This window comes from Medicago sativa, chromosome 4 (assembly GCF_051527215.1).
Source record: "Medicago sativa cultivar Bolivia chromosome 4, Bolivia_mono, whole genome shotgun sequence".
Lineage (NCBI taxonomy): Eukaryota > Viridiplantae > Streptophyta > Magnoliopsida > Fabales > Fabaceae > Medicago > Medicago sativa.
Genome location: NC_140752.1, coordinates 82,735,795 through 82,746,864, shown reverse-complemented (window position 1 = coordinate 82,746,864; position 11,070 = coordinate 82,735,795). Strand labels below are relative to the sequence as shown.

At 34.1% G+C, this 11,070-nt stretch overlaps 1 protein-coding gene, 1 long non-coding RNA gene and 1 pseudogene across 2 annotated transcripts; 1 reads left to right on the top strand and 2 right to left on the bottom strand.

Moving 5' to 3' along the window:
* Positions 1 to 1,397: 1,397 nt before the first annotated feature.
* Positions 1,398 to 2,329, bottom strand: LOC146932749 (uncharacterized; annotated as a pseudogene).
* Positions 2,330 to 3,457: 1,128 nt separating this feature from the next.
* Positions 3,458 to 7,636, bottom strand: LOC146932748 (large ribosomal subunit protein uL3). The gene is made up of 6 exons (XM_085704475.1): positions 7,588 to 7,636; positions 7,364 to 7,463; positions 5,233 to 5,343; positions 4,804 to 5,108; positions 4,045 to 4,454; positions 3,458 to 3,918 (listed from the first exon to the last, which is right to left on the bottom strand). Exons 2-6 carry the CDS (start codon positions 7,446 to 7,448, stop codon positions 3,660 to 3,662), a joined length of 1,170 nt encoding a protein of 389 aa, XP_085560601.1. The 5' UTR covers positions 7,449 to 7,463; positions 7,588 to 7,636; the 3' UTR covers positions 3,458 to 3,659.
* Positions 7,637 to 8,132: 496 nt separating this feature from the next.
* Positions 8,133 to 9,126, top strand: LOC146932747 (uncharacterized). Its single transcript, XR_015007239.1, has 2 exons — positions 8,133 to 8,255; positions 8,793 to 9,126. It is a non-coding gene; the product is annotated as an uncharacterized LOC146932747 (long non-coding RNA).
* Positions 9,127 to 11,070: the final 1,944 nt, after the last annotated feature.

Genomic DNA, 11,070 nt, shown 5'->3' with positions numbered 1-11,070 from the left:
AGGGTGACCCAAGCAAGGTTTTAAATACAGGAACGTTACCGCGATATCGGCCGTTACAAAACGGTATAGGCCATCACCGTTACCGTTATTTGCCGTTTTAACGCTGAGAAGAAAAATCACACTGAAACGCCGTTACGTAACGCCGTTACAGCCTCGAAACACCGTTACGACCGCAAAACTCACCGTTACAGCCGCGAAACCCACCTTTACAACCGCGAAACATAGTTACGGATGCAAAAACTTCATCTGTTTCTTTTCTTTAGCTTCATTATTCAATTTTCATTGCCTCCTCTTCAATCTTCATGGCCTCCTCTAACTAATTTCACTCTCACTCTTAATTTGGGTGTTGTTCTGTAAATTTGTATCAGAGATGAGATGAGATTTTAGAGGGGAAAAAATGGGACTTTAAGTTGAGTTGATTGTGTCTTTGTGTGGAATCTGTGTATGAGAGTTTGGACCTTACAGATAAAATATTCATTGTGTCAATATGTGGCTGCTTGCTTCTATTTTGTGAGAAAAAAGTGAGAAAGAAGAAGAACCTAGAAAGAAGAAGGTGAGCTGAGAGGAATTGGGCGTAGTTGGGTTAGGTGAGGGAATCCCAAACTAATGAATGTCACTAACTTATTGACTTTTAACAAGATTTGTGGTTTTGTGCAACATTGTGATTAATTCACACCGCGAAGACCGCAATATATGTACGCAACGTCCGTGACAGTCCGAAACCGTGAAAACCTTAACGCGACCGTGACCGCAACCATTACCGTTATTTAAAACCTTGGACCCAAGAACACATTTTCCAACATACCATGGGATCACTGAAAAGAAATTCAAATATTAATAGAAATATTATTCAAGTTTGTTGATCATTCATTTAAGAATTTTGAATATGCTATTGAATTTCTTGTAAGTCAGTTGTAAAACAGTGGTATTGAACAGAAAAAAGAATGCCTAAACTATGGGTGAGGGAGTAACTTGGTAAACAAACTTCAAAGAAAATAGAATAAGATTGACTTACGAAGTGATCCGATAGCAAGAAAAGTGACTGCTGCATCGGCGAGAGTGCAGCGGAGTGGTAATTATTGTTCCCTTCGCCATACCAGTCTCCGTCTTTGTCTCTGTCTTGCTCACAGCGTAATGGTCGCCAACGAAACTCAATTCCATTCACGTACTCACTGTGAACCTTGCGATATTCTCACTTGCTTTTACTATTACATTTCACCTTTCCATATTTCCACCTACTGGCCATTACCATCATCTCTATTCTGCATGACTCTCAGGGCCGTCCCTATGAATCTGGAGGCTCGGCTCTGTAGATAAAAAGAGGCCCGTAACAAAATAAAAATGCATTTTTTTAAATGAACAACATTCTATTTTAATTGAAAATGAAATCCGTAAACATAGGAAATAATCATCATTGTAACTAACACAAAAAATATTCATATTCTAATAAATAATATAAAAATACAAGCTTAGGCAAATACCTTTATCAACCTTCTAGTTACTAAAACGAGAAGAAGGAAAGTCTAGAATGTGCGTATCAGAGAAATGAGAATAAAGATTTTTTTTCAGTGGGGTATAGTAGTACCAGGCTACAAAATTTTTGAGGCCCATACCTTGGGGAGGCCCAGCTCCATTGAGCTGCTTGCTCCCCCCAAGGGACGGGCCTGATGACTCTTCTATGTCTGACACAAATTTTCCGTCAGCAGTCGCGACAATATATGAATAACATTGCTTTCCCTTCACGTCAATTCTTCCACCACAACTCTCAGAATTAATGTCTATATACCCGTAATGATCTACCAGTTTTTTGCATCTCACAACCACCATATATTCTTCATGATTAGGTTCGGTAAAGGAGACGTTTTCGTATGGAAGAGAATGGAAATTGATGATAGGACAGTTATTCTCAGGACTAACTCCGGTGATTATGTAATGGAATGATGATGATGATGAGGAGGAGGAGGAATTAGAAGCTACAACGGTGTCTGCATGACGTTCGCCATAGTTGAAGTATATTACCGAGTTGTTGTTTTTGCATATTATTTGTTAACTGTGATTGACACACCCCTGTCCAAATGAGTATGAAGATTTGTTGAATATGATTCCACAAGGTTGTTCTACTAAAATGGGGCATAAAACACGTGCCGGAAAAGTAAATAAAAACACACATACAGTGTTACAAAGGCAGCGAAAATGATTAGCCCCCCCGCACGACATAGCCATTTTGATTTTCTGGGGAATTTTTGGTATCTGCTCGACTCAGTCAGTTATAGTTAGCTGGCTGGACTGATTCATTTCAGTCACAGCTGACTTCAAATCAACCACATGAACCGTCCAATATTGCCTCGTGGGTCCCATGTTCAGTTGCAGGTCAATTTTTACTCTTTCCAGTTTCCATCACTCATATTTGATCCTTTGAAAATTGGTACCGAAATTATCTTTGTACCTACCGTCCTTATTGAACCCGCACTGTACTACATGGGGTTAATGGTCGAATTCGGGACTAAAAATTGTCTTAATCTAATATTGGGGTCTGGTGAGGGATACACACCCGATCAACCGGTCTTTTGTACAACCATATCAAAGTTTGGACACAAATTAAGTAATACTACTACCAATTAGAGATATATTTAGAAAATAAATAGTAAAATTAGTTTGAAAAGAAACTTGTATTTCGTAAAATATTTTTTTTTTCTTCCAAAAGAGCATTTTTTTCAAAAAGAAGTGTGAATCAATATGTTCATAGTCAATGCAAAACTGCATACTAATTCATTAGATGAGCATGATGATTGATCAGCAATGGCTATTTAGCTAAAAAAAAACTAATCCCTGTGTTATTGTTCCCACGATGAATGCAAAAAATAAAGTTGTGATAACGACCAAAATGGTGTGGCTACAGCAATTCCTGATTTGAGCATACAGTATGACTGCTTTAAACAACCAAACAGTGTTGGAACTTCCCATCACTTCTAAACAATTGTCAAAATTGTCAAAACCATAAACTACACTTCACAAGTCATAACAGTATCTTAACCTGAATTCTGCCTTCACAGACAGATTCCTAATTTCAATACACCCTCGTCTCCTATGCGTATATGTTAGTTTGGTTAACTAGTCAAAGTTTGTTTGTTATAGAACTTTGTAGGAGGCCCCAACTCAGTCAAAATGATGCTGGTTATTCGTTTTCTCGGTAGTTATATGAAAGTACGCAACCTTCAATAATAAAGTTGGTAAAGAGATTTTTTTTGGTCATGAGAGAAAGTATGAACCTTCAAATTCAAAAATAATGAATGTCAATAGATTTTTTTAGTCATCCGACCAAAATATAGAGGCTTATAAGGAAGCCTGCTCAATAAGACCAAAATATAGATTAACTTCCCTCCATACCAGGAGTCAATTTACAAACTCCACGCGTAACATTCGAATAAAGAAATAAAAAATTGAAACAAAATGCAAATATTCAAAACCATCAATGCTGATAAAATTATAACAGCAAAAGGTGTTCCAAAGTAAATAACAAAACTGTGTTCACGATAAGGGAAATGTAAACAGCGACTGACTCGAACAAATAACAAAAACCACTAAATGTCTTGTTTGGATGCAAAATTTGATTGACTTCTCCTAACAAATACTGATAAACGTCACAAAAGCAGAATAAATTAAGCTTTCAAACGACCATAAAACTTCTGTTTCTCCTGAGTAGTCTGGAAGCGGCCATGTCCAAACTTAGAAGAGGTGTCAATGAACTTCAGTTTGATGTCCTCAAGAGCCAATCGAGAGGTCTGCTTGAGTAGTGACTGACGAAGAGTGACAACACGCTTCTTTGGTCCAACACAGCCTCCCTTGATCATAAGATAATCATGATTCACCACACCATAATGAGGGAATCCACCCATAGGAGTAATATCCTTCTCAGTCCTGCAGGTAGCAAAGGTGTTTCAGTATAGCATAATCTTATCTTATAAAGAGAATTTGCAATTAACATTTGAACTTTACCAAGATTAAGATACAAATTTTATTGGCAATGCTTGTCTACTACAATACCTGTCAAATTCAGTGATGGCTGTATGTGACTCTTGGTCCTGCTTGCCAACCTTGTAGATCTTCTTATTCAGCTCAGTACGATGATGATATCCATTCTGACCAGCCCTGGCAACTGTGAATGAAACACGGGCAGGGTGCCAGGCACCAATACAAGCAACCTTCCTAAGCCCTCTGTGAGTCTTTCGAGGAAGCCGAGTGACGCCCCAACGAGTTACAACACCTTCATAACCTTTACCTTTAGTTACTCCAATGATATCAATCATCTCATCTTTTTGGAAAACTGCATCCACTGGGATTTGCTTTTCAAAGAAATTGTATGCATAGTCCACCTTCTGGCTTACTGTTCCACCATTAACTTGGATTTCCATCAAATGAGCTTTCTTTTGTTTCAGACCCTTCAACTTCCTTACCTTCAGTAAACAAAAAAATACATTTAGCTTACAGCATTAACAGTAGTTAAGTCTAACATTAACAAAATGACACAGCTACCACATTTAAAAAGAACAAATTACAGCATTAACAGTAGTATATTTAAGTCTAAAATTAACAAATTGACAGCTACCACATTTAAGAGAATACATATAACACAAAAGGCTAGATTTAGGTTATTTGATCAACATGAGACTTATATCAATAATAAAGACGTGTGAATCTTAATCAACCCTGATATGGCTCTCTAATAAACATTTTGAAAAATGTTGTTTCAAAAAGTTCACATAAAGAAATAAAAAGAAGATCCAACAATAGCATTTTTGGTACCTGAGTATGAGCAAGAACACGGATAACAGTGGCATACTTCTTCAATTTCTCCAGCTGAGTTTGAATATCTTTCTTTCCTTCATCAGTTTCATATTTTTTGGTATACTTGGTAAAAGCCTTCTTCTTTGATTTGGCCCAGTTCTTGTAGAATCGTCGCTTGACATCTTCACTGAGATGCTGAGCCCAAACAGTATTGAGTGTGCGAAGGCCTCGTGGAGTCTTCACATATCCTACCACTCCAACAACAACAATTGGGGGAGTTTCAATGATAGTGACAGCTTCACATGTCTCTTTCTTATGAAGTTCTACAAATTATAAAGGAATGTCATCAGTTATAGTTACCAAGAACACATATCAGGAACCATGAAAAAATAGCCAACAAAACAAACACATGTTTATCATTAAGAAATTCCAAAACATCACACTTACTTGATCCAGGTTTCTCCACCTCCCTAACTATATGGGTCATCCCAGACTTGTAACCCACAAAAGCAGTCAACCTGCATGGTTTGGTAGGATCATCTTTTGGGAAAGCTTTCACTGCAGACGCAAATTAGATAAAGTGTTCAGGGGAATAAGAACAGAACTAAACCAGGCAACTAGGTAATATATTAGGTGAATAGGTGTAAAAATAATAAGCATCGGACAACAGGATAGCACTCCACAGATCAAGTTAATCACATTATAATAAACAAAAAGATGTTAGTATCTTATAAGCATGTGAATGAACTGATTTGTATTTCAAATTTGGGCATCACAATTGATCACTAATCAAATTATCAACTTATAATAAACAACCCATGTTTCTATCATATAAGCTTGTGATAAACAAAAAGATAATAGTATCTTATAAGCATGTGAATGAACTGATTCGTATTTCAAATTTGGTCACAGCCTCACAATTGTATTTCAAAATTGGTCAAAGCCTCACAATTGATCACAACCACATAATCAAATTATCAACTTTAATGAACACATGTTTCTATCATCTAAGCTTGTGAACGAAATGATTTGTATTTCAAAGCTGGTCACAGCCTCAGAATGGGTCCCAACCTCATAATCACATTAAAAGTTGGTCACAGCTTCAAAATAGGTAACAACCTCACAAACACAATAAACAAAACAAAGTTTGTCTCATACAAGGTTGTTAATGTTATGATCTGTACATCATAATAAACAAAAAGTTTGTATAATCAAAGCTTGTGAATGTCCTGATTTGTATATAAAAATAAAATAACACAGTTTGTATCATATAAGCTTGTGAATGTTCTGATTTGTATTTCAAAATTGGTCACAACCTAATAATCACTGTATTTCAAAATTGGTCACAACCTCATTATCACATTATAATAAACAAAACAGTGTTTGTATCTTAGAAGCTTGCAAATGAACGGATTTGTATTTCAAAATTGGCAACAACCTCATAAACATTACATTAACAAAAAAGAGATTTTTAAACAAAAGACAGATAAACGAATGTGTAGTTAAAAGTAAAAATAGATACAAGTACATAACAAACAGCAGATACTTGCACACACATAATACAAACAAAACAAAGACGAGAGTTGTCAAAAATTATGATAATTCAGAAAACAAACCATGTGTCGTAGATTATAATAATAATCATAAAACTTTGCCAATTCCATAATATACTTGTAAAAAATAAAGTAACCAGCATCAAATCATGACTGTTCGAGTGAACAAATTAAAGAATCACATAAATTATGTTTAAAAGAATGCAGGCCTGGAACAGAGATATGAATTAGGAATCACCCAAAATGATCCTAATCACGACTCAATTTATTACAACACTGGAAAAACAATGTAACCCTTTAGCAATGAATTTGAGGATAAACTGAGTCATAACAACGTTAACGAATCATTCAGTCAATTTCATTTTGGAGGAATGGAGAGATTCAGATATTAAGATTTACAAATTACATGTATACATTTAACAAAAATATTTGAAAATATTATTAATTAACAAAAGCAAATAAATAAATCTTGAAAAATAAAAACAAGTTACCTCTTGTAAATGGCTCATAAAAAATAATCAAAACTTATTTGCATATTTCAATTAAAATTTGAGTTCACATAAATTTGCCACATATAGCTACAAAATAAAAGAAATTCGATCTGATGTAAAAAAAAAAACTCATAAAAACTCAATTTCAGTACACTAATCATGAAACCACCAATTTCCATGAGTGATATTGAAAAGCTTCCAAACCAAAGGCCTATGGCAAAAAATGCCAATTCTCTAGCTCATTTGTATTCCATACCAAAACCCTAATATAGGATTAAGGATAGATAAGCCATTTTCGAGATTCCAGCCTTGATTAACCAATTATCAATGGAAGCAATTTCAATAATCACAAACACGAAACGGCAATAACATGATAATGGACAAAAATTAAATCATTCAGCTTGATAAAACAAAACCAAAAAATATAACGAAGAAATTGATTTCAAAATTATATATTGATTAACTTTAGTCATTGATTTAAAAAACATAATATAAATCGAACAACATATAAATTTAAAACATAATGTAAACAACCTTTTCCGCGATGACGAGCAGCACGCTTCCTTGGGAGAAATCCAAGAGAACCGTGACGAGGATGCTCGAATTTCCTGTGAGACATGTTTTCCTGATTCAACTGAAAAAAAAAAAAAGCACAAGTAACAGTGAGTAATAAATAGTATATGAATCGGTAATCGTATACATTTACAGAAAAATTATCAGATCTATGGATCAAGGAGAGTGATATCGCGAAAGCTTACCAGCCGCGATAGATAGATAGAACGAGAGGTGAAGAAATGTTGTGAGTGTGAGGGTTTGATGCAGAGCTTCTGGCTTTATATAATGCAATGCTCTCGCCGCAGTTTCTTCCTTTTCTTTACCCTAAAAAAATACCAATGGGCTTCGGATCTTAATACACTCCATGGGCCATGTATGGACTTTGTTGTTATCCGAAATAAATTAGTATTTCTTTTACCACCCTATCAATTTCTCATGCGTTATACCAATTTTGGATCATCTGAAAAGCCTAAAACATATTAAAAAAACCTTCAACCCTAAAAAATACCAATGGGCTTCGGATCTTAATACACTCCATGGCCCATGTATGGACTTTGTTGTTATCCGAAATAAATTAGTATTTTCTTTTACCACCCTGTCAATTTCTCATGCGTTCTACGAATTTTGGATTATATCATCTGAAAAGCCTAAAACATATTAAAAAAACCTTCAAAATTGTCTATTTTTTTGGATTTTTTAATCTGAAATAAGGTGTGTGTGAGAAGGTTGTAAGGTGGTAAACTGGTAATATAAACACTCAAAAAATTTGTTTTTCTTGCATCATATTTCGAAGTTGTTGGAAAAAAAAAATTCTACACCTCCTAAAACACATATACACAACTGCAAAGTTTTAGATTCGAACTTTGATAAGGTATACAGCTATTAAATGAGCATTACCACTTGAGTTAGATTTTATGGATAAATTATATGGAGAATATTTAGTGTGTGTTTGTATTATATTTTTCAAACATACTTATTATTAAAATATATTTTCCATAATGTGATTTATATTTGAATATTTTTCTCAAATTTTGTGTTTCAAATATGTAACTTGTTTGTATCATCATATAAAACAAAAGTACGTTTAACAATCCACAAAATTTAAATTGTGGGGCATTAATTTGTATAAAAAATAGTAGGTTAAGAAATTTTTCATAATTAATTTGTTGGTTGCTAGTTTTGTATTTGCTGGAATTAAAAGGTGGATACATTGACTTAAAAACAAAGTTTGTTATATTTATTTATAGTGACTTAAAATTTATTTAATCATGAGATGTATTTTTAATCCCATGCAAGGATCACATGAGGGAGTGGGGACATATTTTTTTATATAAATGGGACGTAATACTTGTTGCATTCACGCAAGTATGTAGCTAAATTGCTTCTTATTTGTACCCTTCATTGGCAGCATCTTGAAGTATGATACACATTCCACAACTAGGGATAAGGCCAGGTGAGTGTTTTATTGTTCAAGCACACGTCGATTCCATCAAAGTGAGAGGCTCGTTTTCTCTCTCACGATGCAGTAATGAAAGAATGTAGATTGTAAAAGTGCAGGTTTGGTATCATAGTTGCAAAAGAAAAGTGGGATAAGTCAATGACACCATTGACAAAACCAGCATGTAGGGAGAGCTCCATAATAATTTTTGTTAAATGAAACTAAATGTCTCTTCTTTGGAAAAGAATCCTCTAAAAGAAATTCTCTCATATTTTCTCAAGTTTCAAATCTCAACTCTAACCAACCTTTCAGCATTATCTTCTCATGTTTATTCGATGAGACCATTTACCTATAAATTGTCTAAGTTTTCGTTTAGTAGCGTTGGCTTATTGATGATTATTCGATAAGTCATTTTTAAAAACGACAAATGTTGTTTAATTTTAAGGTTGGAGATGAAGATCGAATCATTGACCTCCTTTTTTTTTTGAAGGAAATCATTGACCTCCTTATCACTTCACTCTTTAACTTTCTCATCGAGTCACCAAATCATCAGGGTAATATAAACTCCATTGGAAAAGGGGTATAAAATCAAGAAATCGAGTGTTTTACTTTGGCACCTCTAAAGTTGATAATTCCCATGTTTTGGTAATTAAGAGAACGCCAAGATTATCCTGAGGTAAAGTTTAGTTGGCAAATTAAAAATTAGGCGCTTTCTAGCCTTACATTCTAATTTTGAGCTAAAGTTTGTCCGGAGGCAAGTCAACATGGTGTTCATTCTTTATCTATAGTGGTCTTGTCTTATGTTAATCGCCAAACTTTCGATTACGCTCCTCGTTGTATTACTCCGTGTTTGATTAATGAAATAATAGGATTGTTTGGTTCAGGGAGGGAAGAAAAAAGGAAAGCCAAGAAGATATTTTTCTATCCTTGAATATATATGTGAATTGAAATGAATTGATGAGATCTTCTCAAACGTACTTAATGCAAAGAATGGTTTTATTTCCAATCTATACATGTAATATAGTATAAAATTTAAAATGTGCAAACTCATTTGAATCTTTAAGATCAGGCCAATACCGTTCCCAATTTCAAGCAGACTGAATATTTTTTGGCTACCCATAATTGTTTCTTCTGTAATCTCATGGGCACCGTGCTCCACGACAGTAGTAGAACAGTTTTTGGAAGGAAGTACTAGAACAGTAAAAGTTGAAACAGTTTTATTAGCCATATTCATAACCAGGTCGATGTTTACTAACTCATGGCCCCTTTTATACCATAGTGAAAATTTTATTCATGCCAAACAACATAGTATATATATACACATACACACAAAATAAATATAAAATTAACAAAAGATGCAAAGGTTCGATCAAATTTCAATTGGGTTCTAATCACATCTAAATCTGCCATATATTTTCCAGAACTAGTAATCTTCACATTATTTAAACCAAAACAAATATATGCAGTATAAGAAAGTGAAATATTAATATATACATAATCCACACATCAAAAGTTACAAACATTGAAATTAGTAACTAATCTATTAAAACATGATTCAGCAAAGAACAATATATACATATGTTATATCTATAGGTTAAGACATCATTCATGAGTTATCACTTTCTTCTCTTGATCATCTTGGCTTTAACAGGAGGCAAAGGAGATGTAACTCTATATAGCTCTTCAATATTAACGTAACGATACCTCTTATTTGTTCTTGCAACGCAGCTTTCAGAATCTGACAAAACAGTACATGGTGATAGAACATCACCACCGGAATCAACCTTGTTGTTGTGACTCACGCTGTAGCTATTGCTATTGCTGTTGTTATTGCTGTTTTGATCTTCTTCGAAATCTCCGCTGCTGAGTTGTACGAGAAATTTTGCTGCTTCGATCTCCGATAGGGAGAGCTTAACCGGCCTCTTCTTGTTCCTGCCCTTTTCCATGATATTTTTTGAGAGGAAATGTCTTGATCAAGAATTTATGTAAGATATTTTTAACTTTTTCATTTACATATACTTAAGGTAGGTCGGTTACTATGGATATTTATTTTCTAATTATTTCGATAAATTGTCATCTTGGATCACTTACCCATAGAAATTATTAATTTAACATCTCTTTGTAACAAACTTGTAGCTTAAGAATGAGGTCGAATGATAACTATTTGGTGAAAAATATTACCGCATTATGGTCACACAAAAATATATTTTTTTAGGAAACTTACACGATAATATATATTATTTAACTA

Bases quoted from the DNA above. Each gene is read 5' to 3' on its own strand.
- LOC146932748 (XM_085704475.1), bottom strand. From the start codon at position 7,448: ATGTCTCACAGGAAATTCGAGCATCCTCGTCACGGTTCTCTTGGATTT. The intron at 5,344-7,363 runs GTTGTTTACATT...TTGCGTCTGCAG, and splicing joins TGCTCGTCATCGCGGAAAAG to TGAAAGCTTTCCCAAAAGAT. The intron at 4,455-4,803 runs GTACCAAAAATG...TGTTTACTGAAG, and splicing joins GTGTTCTTGCTCATACTCAG to GTAAGGAAGTTGAAGGGTCT.